A 23,145-nucleotide genomic window follows, 5' to 3' on the forward strand; every position below is an offset into this window, starting at 1 on the left:
CATAATATTATTTCTGTTATCTGAGCTATGTTCATATAGTTTTATATTAGCGTAGTTATTTTCTATAAGTGTTAGTGTCTGTTTTTTAGTAGTTTTCAATAGTTCTGCTTATATTGTTTTTCTTTTTGAATTTTTAATTTGCTTTATTTTTATCATTTATAATTTTTTCTGCTAATTTAAATATGTTAGGACATAGTAGTGTTTCTTTTGGTGCTATTGGTTGTATTGTTGTCAAGATCGTTGCCATAGCTTCGTTCACTTTCATTAGTAAAATAGCTTCCAATTTCAACCATCATATCATCTTGATTGAACTGATAATTTGACTCAAGTCTTTTTGGCTTGTTCTTTAATTTAACTATTTTACTTTCTAGTAAAGTAGCTATTATATTTTGAACCATTGTAATTCTAATCTCTGAAATACTCTGAGAGATCTATTCGCCTGTTTTTTTCTATTATACCACTAGTGAACATACCGAAATTTTCTCATAGTAAATTTGTTTATTAAACTTGTTATTTTAGTGGCTTAGTCTTGTTTTAAATGATTATGTTTAGAAATAGAATCAATAGCAATTTTATTACAATACAAAATAACAAATTCTTTTGTCTTATATTGTTTATCAGATAGAGTATTTAGATTATTTGTGTTTGAGAAGGTACTTCATTTTCCTCTGTTATCATAGCTGTAGGTTCATTAGTTTGTGATTGTAGTTTATTTGTAGCAAGTATATCAACTTCAGCTTTTTTAATTTTTGAGCTATTTATTTTCATATTAGATTTTAGTAAATTGTTTCCACAATATTTTCTATTGAACGCATCTTTACTATTAGTTGGAATAGTTCGGTTCAAAACAATGTGTTTTTTTTGCATCGATACTAGCTAGCATTCTGTTCAAAGAAAAATTGATGCGCATTAGCAAGATTTAAAGAGTTTTGGTATTGAAGTGTCTTGTTTACTCTGGTTGAGTCTGCCTATTGTCAGTTATATCAAGAACATTCACATTTGATTCGAAAACTTAGTTTCAGATTCAAAGTAAAATTCACAATTTAGCACAATTTAGTCATTCTTTTTCAAAAAAATCTACATTCTATCATTTCTCCATAAAAATCTTCAGTTTTATAAAATGGTGGTTGTGTTTTTAAGAGATCAATTTTAAATAATTCACTTTTTCCATTAGATTTATTTCCTTTTGAAAAGATATTACGTTTATCACTATCTCCTACGAAACCAACATTAAACTTTGGTTTTATTGATTAGAAGGAACAATTTATCTTTTTTGTGGATTGTTTGATGTATCTACGCAGGTCAATTTTTGGGTACTGTGAACGTTATTGTTACAACAGCATTCTTCTGTATGCGCAGTAAAAATACCATGTAGTACAAAGACAATGTTTTATATACATTGATTTTTTAAATATACGAATTTTCTATAAAACTTCTATAGAGACTGTTTTTAATTCACATGTTGAACATAGATCTATTATGATTTATTTAATTTAGTGTTTTTTTTATAAAACTCAATCCCTGTATGAACCCATAAATTTTCTAGTAATCTATGAGGAAAAACTGTTTTAAAACTATTTATTATAGTTATACCAGAATGATTGCTTAAAGATGCAGCGCAAGCATATTTGTAAATATATCTATGACAGTTAATATAAGTTTATGATATTTAAGTTTACTCAACTGGATTTTTTATCAACCAAATCAGCTCACCATTTCTCATCTTTGAATAATGGAATCATTCTTTCTCTGTGAAGTTTTGTTATTAGTTAACCAAATAAGTCTATAACTTATTTTGATTAGGTATACTTTATATCATCAAATGTGATTGTTCGTCAATTTTTTTTGTAAAAATAAAATTCTTGTTAATGAATTAAATATCTCTATGTTATCTTAATGTTCCTGTTGCTTTCTGTTCCTTTCATTAATCTCCTAATCTATTTTTTCCGATTTTTCCGTTTTTGTGGCAACTTTGTTGACCTGCCAACTATACCAGACGCTTGGGTGATTGATATACCAAAAATCTTTGTTACCAACTGAATCTGATGGCGAAAAACGAAAAGTTATTTGAAACAAAAATGATACAATAATGTTGAATATTCTAGAATCATCATCATAACATATCTGCTACTTTTAAAATGTGAAGTAAGAGTAGGAAATAGTGCTAAATATTTTACAATTAAACTAAGAAATTTTATGCTTCAAATTTTTCACCGGTAACAAATGTAGAACCGGATTTTAAGACTTAACTAAATTTTTGTGTGATTTTCCGTTCCTTTGTTGAATTAGATTATCAACTGTTAACAGTTATTTTACGTTTGATGGATCAGTGTCGTTGTTATGTACTTTTTCATTTTATTAACAATTGCTCTTATGTGTAGTAATTTACACAAAGTGCTATCCAACGGCCCAATGAGAAGAAAATTTCACGTGTGCTTGTTTTATACAAAAAATAGGCCTGAAAATTGTGTTTGAGAAACTTTTTTGATTAGTCGTTTTTATAGCACTTTATGTACACTCTTTAGTCCATTAAAACTTATTTACCATTTGCCGGCTTCAAACAGCATTTTAACATCTTCTCACAACGGGAAGAGGCTGAAATTGTTATAGGGCAAAATTGTTTTACAGAGAACCCTCATAAACCTTTCTCTTTAAAATTGTTACATAAACTTCTAATCAATTTTAAGAACTATTGAGCACACTAAAAGAATTTTTCTCTGCCTCTTCACGTCGTGAGATGATGTTAAAATGCTGTATATTTTAATCCGACAAGCGGTAAATAAGCTTGAACGGGACAAACGGACTTTATATTAACATTTACGATCGGTGATATCAAATTGTGACTGAGAAGAGACAGTAGTTGTTTTTTTATTGTTTCCTCCGTACTCCAACCGGGTCGAGGTTTCACCGCCATTCAACGCAAAATTATGTAAGACAAGCGCTGAATGCGGAAAATTTTGTAAGATAAGTGGTGAATGCGGTGAATTCACATGAATCAGGCGGTGAATGCGGTGAAAAAATTTTCATTGCCTGGTTGCGGTGAAATTAAATAGTTTCAAAGCTGAATTTAGCGGTGAAATTACATAAATTCACAGCTTTAAAAAAACAGCTATCTGGAATGATCCGTAAAGGCTATCTGAATACATCTTATCTTGAAACATTAACAATTGATATTATCATTGAAGAAATATTCGTGATAACTGGTGTAAATGCAATCGTTTCAATGAATTTTTTGCAACACTGTTTAGGACACACCAACAAAAAATGAAGAGAGTAAAGTATCTCAAAGATCGGTTTCATGCGAGTGAAGAGTTAAAGACGTTCTCAAAAAGCATTAAATAACAAGAACCGATAGAATGAGGTATAAAAAAAGACAGCAAGAGAGAGATCAATAGCAGTAGAAATATATAATGAGTCGGAGAGCAAAAAAATTAAAAAAATACGAAAAAACCACAAGACAGAGATCAAAAGAAAATTGAAAGCAGAGAAGGAGAACAAAAAAAAACAAGAATCTAGGAGAAAGCCAATGGGAGCAAAAAAAATGGGAATTAACGAGAAAAAGAAGACGGAAAAATTGAAATTGATGAGAGGAGAAAAAACGAAAAAAATAAAATGCAACAAAAACCATCAAAACATCAGAACCAACCTTAAGAAAAACAATAGAAAACAATAAATTGAGTCAAAAACACAAATAAAAAGAAACGAAGAAGTTAGTAAACAACCAAAAATAGAAAAAGAAAAAAGACAGAGAGAAAGAAGGCAAGAAAAAGGAAAGAGGGCGAGAGAAAGAAGGCAGTTAAAACCCAAAGTGATACAATGTCGGAAAAAAAGACAGCAAAAAAGAAAGTAGTCGGAATCAAGAGAGAGAAAAAAAGACATGGACAGCGAGATAGTGAGCAAGCGCAAAATTCAAAAATTTGAGTCAAAAAGAAAAGGTCACAGAAAAAACACTTGAAGGGCTGAAAAAATTGAGGATCGCACAACAGAAAAAAAAGAAAAACGAAGAAAGAAACTGAAAAGAGGGAGAGATACAACGGTTCAACGGAAAAGAGAAAACAGATCCTGGGTGAGGCAATGAGTTCCGATTCTCATAAAAAAAGAATAATGTGCTAATGAGAACACGATGGATGTGCCCAAAACGAGGAATATGCTGATAAAACGGAATCGTTGGCAAGCCTTTGCGAATGCTTTTACGAAGACATCGAACACATAACTGAGTTATATACCTGGCTCAACTGGATTTTTTATCAACTACATCAGCTCCCCATTTCTCATCTTTGAATAATGGAATCATTCTTTCTCTGTGAAGTTTTGTTATTAGTTAACCAAAAACGTCGATAGCCTATTTTCATTAGATATACCTTATATCATCAAATGTGATTGTTCGTCAATTTTTTTTTGTAAAAATAAAATTGTTGTTAATGAAATAAATATTTCTATGCTATATTAATGTTCCTGTTGCTTTTTGTTGCTTTCATTAATCTCCTAATCTATTTTTTCCGATTTCTCCGTTTTTGTGGCAACTTTGTTGACCTGCCAACTATACCAGACGCTTGGGTGATTGATATACCAAACATTTTTGTTACCAACTGAATCTGATGGCTAAAAACGAAAAGTTATTTGAAACAAAAATGATACAATAAAGTTGAATATTTTAGAATCATCATCATAACATATCTGCTACATTGAAAATGTGAAGTAAGAGTAAGAAATAGTGCTAAATAATCTACAATTAAACTAAAGAAATTTTATGCTTCAAATTTTTCACCGGTAAATGTAGAACCAGATTTTAAGACTTAACTAAATTTTTGTTTGATTTTCCGTTCCTTTGTTGAATTAGATTATCAACTGTTAACAGTTATTTTACGTTTGATGGATCAGTGTCGTTGTTATGTACTTTTTCATTTTATTAACAATTGCTCTTATGTGTAGTAATTTACATAAAGTGCTATCCAACGGCCCAATGAGAAAATTTCACGTGTGCTTGTTTTATACAAAAAATAGGCTTGAAAATTGTGTTTGAGAAAGTTTTTTGATTAGTCGTTTTTATAGCACTTTATGTACACTCTTTAGTCCATTAAAACTTATTTACCATTTGCCGGCTTCAAACAGCATTTTAGCATCTTCTCACAACGGGAAGAGGCTGAAATTGTTATAGGGCAAAATTGTTTTACAGAGAGCCCTCATAATTTTTTCTCTTTAAAATTGTTACATAAAGTTCTAATCAATTTTAAGAACTATTGAACACACTAAAATAATTTTTCTCTGCCTCTTCACGTCGTGAGATGATGTTAAAATGCTGTATATTTTAATCCGACAAGCGGTAAATAAGCTTGTACGGGACAAACCGACTTTATATTAACATTTAAGATTGGTGATATCAAATTGTTCCTGAGAAGAGACAGTGGTTGTTTTTTTTATTGTTTCCTCCGTACTCCACCCGGGTCGAGTTTCCTCCGTATTCCACCGCCATTCAACGCAAAATTGTGTAAGACAAGCGCTGAATTCGAAAAATTTTGTAAGATAAGTGGTGAATGCAGTGAATTCACATGAATCAGGCGGTGAATGCGGTGAAAAAATTTTTATCGCCTGGTAGCAGTGAAATTAAATAATTTCAAAGCTGAATTTAGCGGTGAATTTACATAAATTCACAGCTTTGAAATGATCCGCTTGAAATTACATGCTCTGGCATGATCCGTAAAGGCTATCTGAATGCATCTTATCTTGAAACATTAACAATTGATATTCTCATTGAAGAATTATTCGTGATAACTGGTGTAAATGCAATCGTTTCAATGAATTATTGCAACAAAAAGATCGGTTTTATGCGAGTTAAGAGTTAAAGACGTTCTAAAAGCACTAAAAAATCAAAGCCGATAGAATGAGGTAAAAAGAAAGAGAGCAAGAGAGAGATCAATAGCAGTACAAATATATAATGAGTCGGAGACCAAAAATTAAAAAATACGAAAAAAACTAAAATACAGAGAACAAAAGAAAATTGAAAGCAGAGAAGGAGAACAAAAAAACAAGAATCTAGGAGAAAGCCAATGGGAGCGAAAAAATGGGAATTAACGAGAAAAAGAAGATGGAAAATTGAAATTGATGAGAGGAGTAAAAACGAAAAGAATATAATGCAACAAAAACCATAAAAACATCAGGAACTAACCTTAAGAAAAACAATAGAAAACAATAAATTGAATCAAAAACACAAATAAAAAGAAACGAAGAAGTTAGTAAACAACCAAAAAGAGAAAAAGAAAAAAGACAGAGAGAAAGAAGGCAAGAAAAAAGAAAGAGAGCGAGAGAAAGATTGCAAGTAAAACCCAAAGTGATACAATGTCTGAAAAAAGACATCAAAAAAGAAATTAGTCGGAATCACGAGAGAGAAAAAAAGACATGAACAGCAAGATGGTGAGCAAGCGCAAAATTCAAAAATTTGATTCAAAATGAAAAGGTCACAGAGAAAACAATTGAAGGGCTGAAAAAATAGAGGATTGCACAACAGAAAAAAAAACAGAGAAAGAAACTGAAGAGAGGGAGAGATACAACAGTTCAACGGAAAAGAGAAAACAGATCCTGGGTGAGGCAATGACTTCTGATTCTCGCAAAAAAGAATAATGTGCTAATGAGAACACGATGGATGTGCCCAAAACGATGAATGTGCTGATAAAACGGAATCGTTGGCAAGCCTTTGCGAATGCTTTTACGAAGACATCGAACACATAACTGAGTTAAATGCCTGGCTAATGCCACCAACAAAAATCTCCTCGAAAAAAATTAAGAGGGAATGTTATATACCAATCAAGTTTTATATGCAATAGTTTTTTGGTAACATCGCTTTTTATGAAAAAGTCTTCTACTGAGTGCCAAAAAAATAGTTTTTATTTTAAGACCGACCTCAGTTTTAAGATATGTAATTTTTTGGATCTTTTTGGGTCACTTACACTTCACAATTTTAGTTCGCTGAATTCTGCTGTATTAAAAACTTTCGCGCAGTGAAACTTTGACAAACCAAATTTCGAACATCGAACTTCTAATTTCCGACGTTTTCTGTGAGTGAAATTTTTCTATTATTTATCTTTTCAGTATAAAAATTTTTCGGTCACAGAGCGTTTTCTGAACAACTAATCGGCCGATAATTTTTGGAGACTATTGTTTGTGTTCAATGAGACACCGATTATTGCATTTCTCTTTAACAAAGAAATTTCGGCAACAGTCTTTTTCGCAAAGCATTTTTCAGTAGATGGCGCGACCTTTTAACAAGGAATCCGAAAGTGGACGCCTCTACGTGGCAGATTCTACGTGCAAATCAACTGTACTAAAAATCCGCCAACCCGTCCACGCAGGGAGAAAGTTAGTCGGATTTTTGACAACGGAGCAAGTCAGACCAGCCCCATTGCTCCTTTGTCTCCTGGCTGAAATCCTTCTGATAGCGCTCCTGGTTAGAGTCGGAAATGAGATGAAGCTGCAAAATCTGCCACCAAGAGTTCACGAGAAGACAAAGCAGCGTTTCTTGACATTTTGGCGGTTATGTTCACTTGAAATGTTTGTCTCTTCACTCAACGAAAGAATCTGCCACCAAGAGTTCACGAGAAGACAAAGCAGCGTTTCTTGTCATTTTGGCGGTTATGTTCACTTGAAATGTTTGTCTCTTCACTCAACGAAAGAATGGAATCACTACTACATATGTAACATCTGTAGTTTCTGCAACACGGCTAAATCTCATACGAACCAGGAGCAACAAAGAACATCAAACAACAAACCAATAGCTACCAAAAAAGAGCAACCAAGAATATCAAACGATCCGAAATCAGACGTGACCAAGTTGGACACCAAATTTCAAATCCTGCAACAGAATTCTAAGGGGTTGCGCCAAAAACTTGAGAGCATCGTGAAGTTTATGTTCGTGAGTAACATCGGGCAAAACAAGAAACGAGGAAAAGTCAATAGTTTCTTGAAACAGTGGGACATAGAGGTGCCAGCTTAAAACTATGAAAGACCCTTAAAGGCCTCTCGGGAAGTGCACAAGATACCCAAAACAGGCCAATCCGATTTAAAGGTTTTCCAACCATTGAACCCAAGTTGTCCTGCAACCTGCTCAACCAGCAGTTCACAACTCATCCTGCATCATTTGAACAGAAGAAACGGAGAGTGCTCAGAAGAACAAAGATACTACGTATAGAGAAAGTCTTTCTTCTCCCAACACAGGTAAAAAGAACCAAAAGACAGAGGACAAAAGAAAATTGAAAGCAGAGAAGGTAAAGAAAAAGAAACAAGAATCTCGGAGAAAGCCAATGGATTCGAAAAATGGGAATTAACGAGAAAAAGAAGACGGAAAAATTGCAATCAATGACAGGAGAAAAAAGGAAAAGAATACAATGCAACAGAAACCAAAAGAACATAAGGAACCAACCTTAAGAAAAACAATAGAAAACAATATATTCAATCAAAAACACAAATAAAAAGAAACGAAGAAATTAGTAAACAAAAACTTAAAGAAAAGGAAAAAAGACAGAGTTAAAGAAGGCAGGAAAATAGGAAAGAGAGCGAGAGAAAGAAGGCAAGTGAAACCCAAAGCGATAAAATGATGGAAAATAAGACAGCAGAAAAGAAAAGTTGGATTCTCGAGAGAGGGAAAAAAAACAAGAAAAGCAAGATAGTGAGCAAGCGCAAAATGCAAAATTTTGAGTCAAAATGAAAATGTCACAGAGAAAACACTTGAAGGGTTGAAAAAATAGAAGATCGCACAACAGAAAAAAGAAAGATAGAGAAAGAAACTGAAGAGAAGGTGAGATACAACAGTTCAAAGGAAAAAAGAAAACAGATCCTGGGTGAGGCAAGCGAGGCAATGAGTTCCGATCCTCATAAAAAAGAATAATGTGCTAATGAGAACACGATGGATGTGCCCAAGACGAGGAATGTGCTGATAAAAAGGAATCGTTGGCAAGCCTTTCCCAATGCTTTTACGAAGACAAAGAACTGAGTTAAAGGCCTGGCTAATGCCACCAACAAATTTTTCCTAAAAAAGTTGAAGAAGGAAACATTTATACCAATCAAGTTTTGTATGCAATAATTTATTAGTAACAGCGCTTAATATGAAAAAGTCCTCTACTGGGCGCCAAAAAATTTGTTTTTAATTTAAGACTTCAGTTTTAAGATATGGAATTTTTTGGCTCTTTTTTGGTAATTTAAACTTCACAATTTTCTTTTGCTGAATTCTGCTGTATTGAATTTTTGTACAAAGAAATTTTGACAAAACAAATTTACAACGTCGACCTTCTAATTTCGGAGGTTTTCGATGAGTGAATTTTTCTTCACAAATTTTCAAGACAACCTTTTTTCATCAACAACACTTTCATGACAATGAATTACGAAAAAAAATTTCTTTATCGGTCATAAACCCTCATAGTATTTACACAATCATTATCAATTATTTAGTACCAAAATTTCTTGGTCACAGAGTGTTTTCTGAACAAATAATTGGCCGATAATTTGTTGAAACTATTGTTTGTGTTCATTAAAACACCGATTATTGTTTTTCTCTTTATATATGAAATGTCGGCAACAGTCTTTTTCGCAAAGCATTTTTCAGTAGATGGCACGATCTGTTGAAAAAGAATCCGAAAGTGGACGCCTCTACATGGCAGATTCTACGTGTAAATCAACTGCACTCAAAATCCGCCAACCTATCCAAGCAGGGAGAAAGTTAGTCGGATTTTTGCCAAAGGAGCAAGTCAGACCAGTCTCATTGCTCCTTTGTCTCTTGGCTGAAATCCTTCTGATAGCGCTCCTCGTTCGAGTCAGAGTTGAGATGGAACTGCAACATCTGCCACCTAGAGTTCACGAGAAGACAAACAGCGTTTGTTGTCATTTTGGCGGTTATCTTCACTTGAAATGTTTGTCTCTTCACTCAATGAAAGATTGGAACCGCTACTACATATGTAACAACTGTAGTTTCTGCAGGACGGCTAAATCTCATACGAACCAAGAGCAACCAAGAACATCAAACAACAAACCAATAGCTCACAAGAATGAGCAACAAACAACATCAAACGATCCCACATCAGACGTGACCAAGTTGGACACCAAATTTCAAATCCCGCAACTGAAAGCTAATGGGTTGCGCGAAAAGGTTGAGAGCATCTTGAAGTTCATTTAGGATCAAGACATACTTTTGGCCGCCATATAAGAAACCAACTTGAACGACAACTTCCCAATAAAATCACCCAAAGGATATCAAATCACCTCCAAAGGAAGACCCAAAGAACGAGGTAAGGTAAAGATTGTGGGGTTGCCTTCCTGATAAAGGATAAACTGTGCATACAAGAAGTTTCGGTCCCCATTCCACAAGGAATTGTACCTCTGGAACAAACCTACATACAGTTGGTGATGTAGATGGCATCACTACACACAACGTGTACAAACCAAACGACCGCACTCAAGTAGCAAACCAAATAACTCTGCCTCCGTGACACACCTCATGTCAAAACAGAGCACCTTAATTCTTGGTGACTTCAACGCCCATGATCCTCTGTGGCATTCGGAGCTCACCCCAGATGACCGACGAAATAGCATTGCAGAAGAGATAGGATTTTGTTGTATTAAATGAAAACGGGCCCACCAGACTTACAGCGGCCACTGTAAGCTAACCGGACATCTCAATAGCCTGATCAAATTTGGCCTTGAACACAAACGATGGAAAACGATGACAAAACTGGGTTCCGATCACTCTGCCATCATAATTGAACTGGGACTGAAAAGTAAAAGCCATCAGGAAAACATACATAATCTTTAAAAAACACATTGGCCCAAGTTTCAAAAGATCACGGAGGACAAATTCATGGAAGCACCGTAACCTAAGAGCGTCTTCAAAGGAGAGCGATGATTCAAGAAAATCCCCAAGAGGGAAAACGCCCGGTCGATTCCCAAGGGATTTCCAGGGGACCATTCTTCCCAGGGGAAGCAAAGAAGATCGAAGAAGAAAGGGATCGTCTACAAAGCGAAGACCCAGGTGACCCGAGAACCTGCGATCTCAATCAAGAAATCATTAGTATCACGCAAAAAAAAGAAACTAGAGAAATGGCATGAGTTTCATGAAACAGTCGACCATAGAGATGCCAGCTTGAAACTATAGAAGACCATTAAAGGACTCTCGGGAAGTGCACAAGATACCCAAAACAGGCCAATCCGATTTAAAGGTGTTCCAACCATTGACTCAAAGAGGTGGTGCACTCTGCTCAACCAGCAGTTTACACCTCATCCTGCATCAGAGAACCGGAAGAAACGGAGAGTGCTCAGATGAACAAGGAATCAACGTATAGAGAAAGTCTCTCTTTTCCCAACACAGGCATCAGAAGCAACCTCTATGAGCAAAAAGAGCAGGTCCGTAGGTCCTGATGGCATTGCCCCCATCCATCTGCACTGCATAGGGCAATGAGGTGTTAGGTACCTGACAGAAACGATTGAAAAATCGTTAAGTAGTGCAATAATTCCGCAGAAATGGAAAATGGGCAGAACCATTCCGCTCTCGAAACCTGGTAAAGACCTTGCCAAAGCGAAAGGCTTCCGCCCATTTGCACTACTGTCCCCTGTTGCTAAAATAATGAAACGCATATTACCTCCGGAGTTATCAGAAGCCATCAGAGGCCGTATATGAACAAACAACATGGATTCCGGAAGCACAGGTGCACCACGGAAGCACTGTCACCGAATTCTAATGTCGCTCTCGACTTGACAGCCGTTTTCGACACTGTCTACCATGGAACGCTGTATGAAGACACTGAAATGGCTAATGCACTCCTTGCAGGGGAGGTACACTTATGTGGAGTTTAGAAACAAGAAATCGGAGACCAGAAGAGTGAAACAAGGAGTTCCACAAGTTGGCGTTCTTTATATTGCCCTGATCAACCTTTACTTGTGTAAAATGCCAGTCCCGAAAGAGGAGAACATGGAAGTAGTCTCCTATGCGCATGATATCTCGATTCTAACAAGTGGACCAATCCTGAAATACCCTGCGAATCACCTGAATAGCTTCCTAGAGTCCGTGAACCAATGGCTAACGGACTGAAAACTGATATTACCACTCCTGAAATCAAGCATTACAGTTTTCACCACTTGGTCCAAGGAAATGAGGGTAAAGCCAGACGTCAAGATTAACAACATCATTTAGAAGTTGAGAAGAACCCCAAAATTCTGGGTGCGACTCTAGACAGCCAGCTAAACTTCGGGAAACATGCAAGTAGAATCTTTTAAAAAGTCCTACAAAGAAATAAAATTCTCAAGAATAACATTGCAAGAAAAAAACACTCAACATCACGGATAAGTCAACTGGACAAAGCATCCTCAACAATCAGTAACACGAACTGGCAAAAGCTGCAGGCTAAACAAAATGCCGCTCTAAGAAAAATCACAGGATGCGTACAGATGACCCCAATAGAAGATTTGCATGAAGAAGCAGAGATCCTTCCGGTGTAAGAGCCCAACGCAATATTACCGAAGCAGTTTTTACTTGGGAGTCACTCACCATTCAGAGCGCATCATCACACAACACAAGAATGCAATGCACGCAACAAAAAGGAACACTTAAAACGACTTTTCAAGACGAAATTTATCACCTGAAAGCTGAAGAATGTCTTACTGTGGAGGAATATAAAGACGGGATGAAAAAGATCCACACAGAAGAGGTATCTAACTGGGTCGACAAGCCTACTCAAAGCTACCAGGAACCCATGCACCTCTGACCGATGACAACGAGACCAAACTTGACAGAAGAAGCTTGGCGGAACTACGGTGCGGATACTCAACCCTCCAAAACAGCTACCTAAGTAGGATAGACCCAGATGTTACTGACAAATTTGACCGATGTGGAAACTCTGGACACACAACACACCATAGTTTAACTGCCCTTCAAATCCTACAGATCTGAAGATGGAAGACAAGACCAGTGGAACCGACTAGTGGAAGAAGCCGTCTTCTTACGATTGAAGGAAGCCGGAACAGTGGAGTCTGAAAATAGGAAGCGGGACCAGGACGGAGTTGTGTTCGCCAGCTCTCCGAAAAGATCAAAAACTGAGGGAGTTTCAGCTTGTTCTCCTTAGGGAGCCAAAAACAGTGATCCTGACTCAAGAGCCAAGAGACGATTGAGCCCCGGCTGTCAGGGGGACCTACCTCATTTTTGCGAGGGTGGAGACCAGGGACTTGGACGAGACGACAAGAGCTATGATTGCGCCCTACAAATTCAGAAGAAGACCACCGAGAACATAAACCCAGCTGCTCACCTCCATATGCGGCTATCACAACAACAACAACATTTTAACAGCGTGTTGGGTCAATGACTTATTGGCAACTTTTTTGGTCAGTGACCTTTCAGAAATAATAATCGGTTAATAACCTTAAAGCACACTTTTTCGGCCATTAACCCCAACAAAGCGACCGCCTAACCGTGCTTTTCGGTAGTTATGTTAAAACATGCTGCTAAGTGATGCCTCTAAAACATGTCCCCTTATGTGTTCGATTGATATATATTGATTGTCCAAATTATTTGATATAAGTGGTGATTGCGATTAAATTACATAAATTCACCACTTACCTTGGTTGTGAACTTACATAAATTCACCGCTGAGAAAAGGCTTCGTTCTGTCTTTTTGTTCAACGAAGTTAAGAACAAATTATGAAAAGACGCAAGGAAAATTCACCGACGAATAATCATACATCTTTTTGGAACTTTTTTAAGCGGTGATTTGATCTAAGTTCACCGCTAGAGTAAGCGATGAACTTACATATTTTCACCGCATTCAGCACATTTCCCCGCTAAAACTTGTAACTTCACCGCTCATCTTACAAAAGTTGAACGCGTATGTTTTACATCAAGGAGGGTAAATTTGATTTAAATTCAATAAATTGTGGTAGATTTTTGTGAGAAGTAGCGCAGTGGAACAAGAAGTGGCTGCCATGCAGGAGATGAGTGGTTCGAATCTGTTCAGGGATTTGTAGTAAGGGGTGAATTTTTAGGAGTTCACCGCTTACTCTAGCTGTGAAATTACATAATTTCACCGTATTCACCCCATTTCACCGCAAAATTATGTGCGAAATTTGTGGTGAAACAAACTAACTTTTCACCGCTTATCTTACAAATTTTTCCGTTTTTTCTCGACCCGGCCATTACCATTCCAGGATCATTAGAGATGTGTTTAGGTTATGAGAATGTAACGGACAGGAACGTAGAGGTGATGCCGATTGAGAAGATGAGGTTATTCTGGAGGACAACATACGGAACCCTAGCAGACGACAACTACATGATCGGAACTGGATGGAAGAGCAACACTCGACTGCAAAACATCGTCCCATTCAAAATAATTTGCAAAAATGAAGACGCCTGTGCATACTTTGTAAAAGTTCTGAAGGAAGATCCAAAGGTATTCGAAATGTTTGAACTTCAGTATGTGACCAGAGGGCAAAAGTCCTCTCGCAGGGAGATAAATATTGATGGGTCTCATGTTAAATCGGGAAAACTATTCACCAACTTGACCAACATGAATCTAACAGCAGATGATGGTACTCGCTACTTGAGTTCAAAGGATGTGAAGGAAATGACAGAAGAGACAGTGCAGAATGTGTTGGCTACAGTGACTGTGGAAGCTGGATACATTTCGACAGGGGATGAAATCAGCGTAGCCTCTCTTCTGGAAAGGCTTTTCAGGAAAACTCAGGTGGACAGCGCCTCTTTCGATGCTCGTAAATGGGAGTCGACTTTTTGGAGAAACGATATGTCAAGACCGGATAAAGTCACATCATTTCTCAATAACAACTATGGAAAAGAAATGAGAAGGCTTTCAGAGGAGAAAAGCTTGAAAAGTTCAGAAGGGACACATTTTGGGGGTGGAGTTGGCTTTAGCTACGGGCCAGTTGGGGTGAGTGCATCTGGGATGGTGAGCATAGACAAGAAGCATGCAGAGTACAGTAAAGAATTACAAGAGAGTGTGAACGAACATGAGTCAAAACTACAATGGACGGGTGAAAAGTTTACAGTTAAACCAATGAAGCTTTCGAGAATAAATGTGAACTCGTTTAAAGAGGAAACAAATATAGTAACGAGCTCTATTCAAGTGAAAGAGTTCGATGCAATCTACAGTGTCCCCATAAGTGTCAGCAAAATATCACTTAGTCAGTCACCTTTCTTCACTTTCACTCAACTTGAGGCAGAGTTCCATAAACACTTCAAAAAGTCATCTGAAGCCAATCGAAACAAATTGGATAAGTTCTCCAGCAGTGCCGACAGTTTTATAAGTGGTCCGGTGGCAAACATTACGGAGCAACTTAAGAGCCTGGAAAAAGAGGTAGAGGAACATAAAAGCACCACCGCACAACAGATTACAAACATTAGTAGTAAAACGCACGGGTGGCCTGATGGGAAGTACTGCATATTTGCATACAAAGACGGAGAACCCATCCCTCCCGGTTTCACCAGGGAAGAACTTTACTACGTAGAATCAAATGAACAAGTTCAAGAGACGACACAGTGGCTTTCCAGGTACTTCGCAAAAATTAAAGGACTGAAAAATACATATTGGTCACTTAAATTTATAACTTATTGCAAAAAGTGATTTGTAATGGAATTTATTGTAATTTATTGTAATGTAATTGATATTGAATTAAAATAAAAGACAGCTCGAGTTAAATAAACCCGAGTGTAGATAATGCCTGGATTTGAAACATTGCAAAACTCTCGAAGTTTAAGAGATTTCAAAACCATGTTGGAAACGTTTTGAAAGGTTTTAAAACACGAATTTTAATCCGACGTTTCTCTTACATGCATAGTCGAGGAGGTTGAGCGAGCTAAAAACGTCAGCGGTCTGAAAAAATTTGGTTAATATTCTGAGAAAACAATATCCTAAACCGCGTTTTAAAAGATTGATGCTCGCTCTCTTCATTCCGAGTCTTATTTTGGGTTTTCCATGGGACGCGTTAATTAATCAGTTGCTCCAAATTAGAATGTTACAAAACAAACAAAAATCGGACAAAAATTTTCAAAACAAGATAATACAAATAAAACTAATATTCATCGAAGTTTGATGAAAAGCGAAGAAATATTTTGAAGCATACCAGGAGAAGCATATCTCGTTAACTCAACTTGTGTTCAGCGGTAACCACATGATGGCTCAGGGAAACACATAAGCTACCTTGAGCCTTGTCGTCAAGCGAGGGGGGTAGCACCCAAAATTAATATTGGAACACACTAAAAAAAGTTCAGGTAAATTTACCTGAACCAAGTTCAGGTAACTAGAAGTTCAGGTAAAGTTCAGGTGTAAAAGCACCTGAAATACACCTGAACTGAATTTCAGGTAAATTTTCACCTGAACAAGTTCAGGTGTGGTTACCTGAAATTAACTTTCATTGCATTCAGCAGTGAAACAACAAAAATTTAGCAGAAACTAAAACAGAATACAAATGCAATCTTTAGGAGAAACATCAACACATTTGTTAGGCAGTGTCCAGCATTTTTTTTAAAGTATTTGAATTTTAAATTTTGCAAAGTTACGGTAAAGTTTAGCATCAAATTTTCCCGCCCTTCAGCTCTACTGATTTATCTAGATCGATCAAGTAATTAGGGAACCATTAAGGGTTTCTGAAGTGTATATCAATACAGAAGTTTCAAAAAAACGGTTTAAAAAGATTTTAATTTCTTTGAATCATAACAACAGGAAACGCAGTGGTTTTAAAGTGGATCAACTTGAATGCAATCACTCTTCCCTATATATTAAATCAAAAACTATTATTCCTGCATAAAGTAGATCTCTGGAAAACTGGATTATACGTATATAGAACCGGTAACGACATATGGTCCCAACGTAGCTTCCATTTTTTTAAAGTCTTTCAGAATCAGATTGTTATTCTTCTTAATTCGAACTAATTCCATTTTCCAACATAAGCACTGTTTTAAATTTACCTGAACTGTTAACATTACCTGAACAGTTCAGGTGTTTTTTTCAGGTAATTTTCAGGTAAGTTCAGGTAAAAATTCAGGCAGTGATACCTGAGTTTTTCAGGTAAATTTCAGGTATTTTTCAGGTGTGTTCAGGTATGGTTCAGGTGAGACAAATCTACCTGAACTGTTCAGGTAAGTTCAGGTGTTTTTTCAGGTAAATTTACCTGAACTTTTTTTGGTGTGAACGCCCAAAAATGTACATAGATATGTACATTTCGAACAAGATGCGTGATAACCTTGCAGAAGAAAAGCTTCAATATTGGACCTGAACGATTACGTCACGCAATGAGAGGGACCTTCTTTTAAATTGATCCTTCTCGACTAACTCAATGAGAGAAGGGTTGGAGTCGAACAAAACGCTTCAACAGACAGAAAAAGAGAAGAATAATTGATAAACTAGCAAACAAAAGGGGACTCAATAAGTGGACTGCTACGTTAAATTGAAACCATCTCGGTAAAAAACTAAGTGATATAGATTTTAATATTTAAAAATTTATTTTGATTATCGCAAAGATCTGAAATTAGTTATGAGGTATGCGTGAGAAGTTATATGTGGGTGTGTTGCTGTGGGTGTGAGTGGTAAGGTGAAATTCACGCTTTTTGGGACGAGAAGGGGGGGGGGGGGGTTGGAGGTCACCACCACAGGGTGGGGGGCGTTCCACATAACGATCCGTGAAAAACATTTTTTGGTGGTAGAATAATTTTGTCTCTCAACATTGCTGTAAGGACAAAAACTTGCAAAATTTTCTCGATTTCGCAATTGACGAAAACTGGCAAAATTTTTCGAAAATATTGTATTTTGTGGTTGGCAAAGAGATGAAAATTTCTAAATTTTGTTGTTATGAGATCGGTGGAACTTTTCCAAATATTGTGTTTTTAAAAACAAAATTTAGAATCCTTATTTTAGTCTAATGAGACTAATAAAGGACTGAAAAGCAGAAGTAAATAGCTTTATAGAGTGTTGAGGGAAGAAAAAGACAGTCTAAATTTGATAAGTTTGTATTCCAATCTGAGAAATTTAATAGTTTTTCGAGTCTGAGACCGCAGTAGTGGTATTTATTTTATGGATTTTATTGCCCATTTGTTTGATTTAACAAGTAAGTGCGAAGTAATAAAATTGGAAACTCGTTGAATTTCAGGCTTGGAGAGAAGTTTCAAAAAGAGTTTCGAACTGAAAATAACGCTCGAGAGTGAATGGAGGAAAAAATATCGTGAACAATTGAAGAAACTGTGGTTCAAAATTTTTCTTAAATTTGGTTACAAAGTTGATTTCATGTGTCCGTTACTGTGTTGGGAAATAATTGATACAGGACCAATTGAATTTTGTTAAAACGACAGGTTTCAAAATGTTTGAATGGAGCGCCTAAGGTGTATTATTGGAGTCATTTTGAGTCAAAAAAAGAAAATATTTCGAAAGTGCAAAAAAGTGGTGTTTTTTTGGTGGTAAAAAGTTTTAAAAAAATGTTTTGCGCCGCCAATAAACAATTTAGAGGTTTTAAAGAAAGAAAAAATTTGGCAGTTGAAATACTGTTGTGAAATTGGATTTATATTTAATGTTCTTTAGTTATAACTTGTACCTATATTTTTGTAGTTTTTTATTGAAAAAGGTCAAAATTGTGACAGAATTGGTGAATATAGAGGTAGCAAAGTAAAATTAAATCTTTTATGCTAGTTGAAATTGATTTGGAAACAGAGTTTTTGGAGTAAAGGTCTGTTCGAAACAAATAATAATCAGTAATTGGGTTTTGTGTGTATGCTACTATTTGTTAAATTTTTTGTCACTTTTTCGGCGGTTTTTTTTTTAAAGTGATAAAATGACGTTGATTTGACAGGAATATAAAACAAAGCGCTTTTACATAAGTCGAATTTTTTTTGACTAGAAAGTATTGTCACTTAAAAGTTTGGCGAAACAAATAATGGTGACTAACTGGGTGCAGAATGTATGTTATTTTCTGTTACTTTTTTGTGTTTTCAGATAAAAACAATCAATATTTTGCTGATCAAAAGTTGAAAAGAGCAACCGGTAAACCAGATGCTGTCAAATTTAACAGTCTTTAGTGTACAATGTTTTCGTTCATTTGTGTTGAAAATGTGGATGAAAAATTAGAGAGGAAGCGAATGAAAATAGCATGTCTTTGGCAATTTTGCCGGCGATTAACACCATTGTGATTCTATAAAGACCTCTTCGAATTTTCCATATATGATTTCACTACATGGTAGACAAAACTTGGGTGTGGCAGCCTTAAAACGTGGCTGTAATTGAGTTAGATTTCCATTTTTAGCATAAATGTGCAATGGACGATGTAAAAATGTAGTGAGGAAAAACGCTCTCAAATAATTTTACTGGGTTTGCGTTTTCTTCTTCATTCAAATCAAAGTTAGCCGCTTTGTTTAATTTTTGCTTGTAATTTGTTCATGTTCAAACCATTTAAAGTTTAGTTTTGTTTACGACGGAAGAAAATTATAAGGGAAATTTCTCCTTTCAAGGTAATGGTTTTTACCACGAAATTTTGTACTCTAGCAAACAAATTGTTGTTACTTCAGTGAAACCATAAGAAACATTGAGAACATATAATACTCTAAAAATTTTCATTTCAAACAAAGAATACCTCTCTTAGCTACTGAATTGGATCTTTTGGGCCAGAAAGAAGAAGCGATTCAAGATCTCGTCTCGAGGAACTGCAAAGAAAAATAAACGAAGGCAAAAAACTAATTGTGAAACAGATCTCGAAAAAAGATCCCAGCACACAAGTGAAAGTGCAAAAAATTTATGACAAATAAGTACAAACAAAGCAAGTGCATGTGACAGAGAAAATTGGTTGCGAAAATGGTTGAGGGAATGTTTGAGCGCACACCGGAAAATGTTCGTCAGTTTGCCAAACAATATTGTTATTTTGTATGTCAAAGTGACCTGTATTTGACCACACAATAACAAAGAACTTGGCCACATCTTGCATATGAGCGATAATTTTTGTGAAAGACCTGGATTTCATTATCATGTTATTGCCTCCAACGATAAGTTCCCTGATTCCTTCAAATCTACATCATCCAAACCGTTCAGTATACCGTGCCTCATCACCAGTTTCAAACTACTTATTACAACTAAATTAACGAAGAGTTTTTTTTGTGAAGAAATAATGAATAGACTTGACGAAGCGGTCAACTACAAACAGCAACACCAAATGAACTCAATTGCGAACTCTAAGGCAAAATTTTATTTTAAACGGTGATTTTATTTCTTTCCAATAGTTCTCTAACTCAAACTGATTTTTTCCTACTAGTACGATTAATAGATTTTATAGTGTTTATAATGGCGGTCTGTACAGCAAGCATTACAAAGTTCTTGGTATATTAAATAGTTGCTATAGTTGTTTGCAAGTTGACTATAGTTTGATTTCGATAAATTTTAATTTTGAATCGAAATCTTTAATTAACAATTGTTTTTTTGTTGTCTTTGAAGAAAGAATTGAACAGAAATTATTAATTGAGAAATTTTAGGGCATGTGATAGCAAAGCGTAGCAAATCATTATCGTTTATGTTCAAAATCAAAGAAGATCAGTTACCAAACATCACCTTTGCAATCAAAATGCCTACAATATCAATACGCAGAGCTTAGAGTTTTGATTTTATATTGGCCTTATTTTTAGTGCTTGAGTAACTTTATTGTAGAATTTTATCAGACTTTATAAAAAGTATTTGATAGTTTTGCATCAGGATTCCCAGCAGATCCGTTTGTGAATCAAATGAACCATCTAACGACTTTCTGCATATAATGCTGCTGAAGCATTAACTATAATAGAGCCTTCTCATGTTAGTTTTAGGAAATCTGCTGCAAAAGTTCTGCTAAAATTGTATTTGAAATGAGTTCAAATTAACTAAAAATAGTATAATTCATCACTATCCATCGCTGGGGTAGGTGATAATTGAGTTTTTCGTCACCTTTGGTTCCCAATTAACAAAATTGTTGAGCTTCCTTTGCCCAGAAATAAAATTTCCCAGCACACAAGTGAAAGTGCAAAAAATATATGACAAGTAAGTACAAACAAAGCAAGCGCATGTGACAGAGAAAATTGGTTGCGAAAATGGTTGAGGGAATGTTTGAGCGCACACCGGAAAATGATCGTCAGTTTGCCAAACAATATTGTTATTTTGTATGTCAAAGTGACCTGTATTTGACCACACAATAACAAAGAATTTGGCCACATCTTGCATATGAGCGATGATTTTTGTGAAAGACCTGGATTTCATTATCATGTTATTGCCTCCAACGATAAGTTCCCTGATTCCTTCAAATCTACAGCATCCAAACCGTTCAGTATACCTTGCCTCATCACCAGTTTCAAACTACTTATTACAACTCAATTAACGAAGAGTTTTTTTGTGAAGAAATAATGAATAGACTTGACGAAGCGGTCAACTACAAACAGCAACACCAAATGAACTCAATTGCGAACTCTAAGGCAAAATTACCTAACGGTGATTTTATTTCTTTCCAACAGTTCTCTAACTCAAACTGATTTTTTCCTACTAGTACGATTGATAGATTTTATAGTGTTTATAATGGCGGTCTGTACAGCAAGCATTACAAAGTTCTTGGTATATTAAATAGTTGCTATAGTTGTTTGCAAGTTGACTATAGTTTGATTTCGATAAATTTTAATTTTGAATCGAAATCTTTTATTAACAATTGTTTTTTTGTTGTCTTTGAAGGAAGAATTGAACAGAAATTATTAATTAAGAAATTTTAGGGCATGTGATAGCAAAGCGTAGCAAATCATTATCGTTTATGTTCAAAATCAAAGAAGATCCGTTACCAAACATCACCTTTGCAATCAAAATGCCCACAATATCAATACACAGAGCTTAGAGTTTTGATTTTATATTGGCCTTATTTTTAGTACTTGAGTAACATCATTGTAGAATTTTATCAGACATTATAAAAAATATTCGATAGCTTTGCATCAGGATTCCAAGCAGATCCGTTTGTGAATCAAATGAACCATCTAACGACTTTCTGCATATAATGCTGCTGAAGCATTAACTATAATAGAGCTTTCTCATGTTAGTTTTAGGAAATCTGCTGTAAAAATTCTGCTAAAATTGTATTTGAAATGAGTTCAAATTAACTAAAAATAGTATAATTCATCACTATCCATCGCTGGGGTAGGTGATAATTGAGTTTTTCGTCACCTTTGGTTCCCAATTAACAAAATTGTTGAGCTTCTTTTGCCCAGAAATAAAATTTCGACGTTCGCTGTCAATGCTTTACCTAAAGTAAGTTGAACCGAAATTTTTAAGATCTGGATGAATGAAATTATGAGAAGCCTCTTGCGTTGAAACTAAGTCAAAAGCTAATATAAAGTGATTGGTATAATTGTCCAGAGTTATGCCGAGCCCACCTTTGTCACAAAAATCCAGGGCTTCCGAGGCCTTGAAGTGAATGCTGTGGTCAGAAGTTGTTGAGACCGGAGTTCCAGCAATAGGTTGATCCATTTTATGAACAACAATTAAGTTTCTGGTAGTGAAAATGGTTAGGCCCACCAGTTCTTATGTATGCTTGATCTGTTGCAATTGCAATTATCATACATTGTACTGGTTCTTTGAAAAATTTTCTTCATGGTTCCAAACTTTTATTCCAGTTGTAGCTAAAAAAAAGTTCATGGCAAAACTTCTGTAAAGCGATACACGGCACGCTTTTTAGTAGAGTTTTCTCAATTGCCGTCAAAACATGATCCGCTATTGTCAATTTTGCACGTAATTATTTGGTTCATTTTTTGTTTTAATGTTTCTCGGAAATGAGAGCAAAATCAGCAGTTGACCTTCTTAAGGATATCCTGAGCGCCAACTTGATCAACTTTTACTTCTGCAATCTCGAAGAAAATGAAATTGAAAAAATTCAATTGAAAATTGAATTGTTGATTTATGTAAAACAATTCGTTATCGCTATATTCACCTAAAAACTCTTTCAAATGAACCATGGAACACTCAGAAAGTCTATCAGTTTTTCTATAGAAATTGATTGGTGCATTCTATCAGCTTCAACGAGTTATTGTTTCTCTCAGGCAGAATGGGGTCATCAAGATTCCTGTCCTGAAGTATCAACGCGAAAATTCTCGAATTCGATGACAAGGATGCTTCTACTTTCATAAACTCCTCCCTG

The 23,145-nt window shown here is 35.6% G+C and overlaps 1 protein-coding gene across 1 annotated transcript in view; it reads left to right on the forward strand.

Moving 5' to 3' along the window:
- LOC142345153 (uncharacterized) overlaps nt 1-15,602 on the forward strand; it is a 37,805-nt gene extending 22,203 nt beyond the window's left edge. Inside the window, exon 2 of the mRNA XM_075397241.1 lies at nt 14,194-15,602. Within this exon, the coding sequence (XP_075253356.1) occupies nt 14,194-15,602 (1,409 nt within the window). The remainder of the gene's footprint in view (nt 1-14,193) is intronic.
- The last annotated feature ends 7,543 nt before the right edge of the window (nt 15,603-23,145 follow it).

This window comes from Convolutriloba macropyga, chromosome 8, assembly GCF_964194025.1.
Source record: "Convolutriloba macropyga chromosome 8, txConMacr16.3, whole genome shotgun sequence".
Lineage (NCBI taxonomy): Eukaryota > Metazoa > Xenacoelomorpha > Acoela > Convolutidae > Convolutriloba > Convolutriloba macropyga.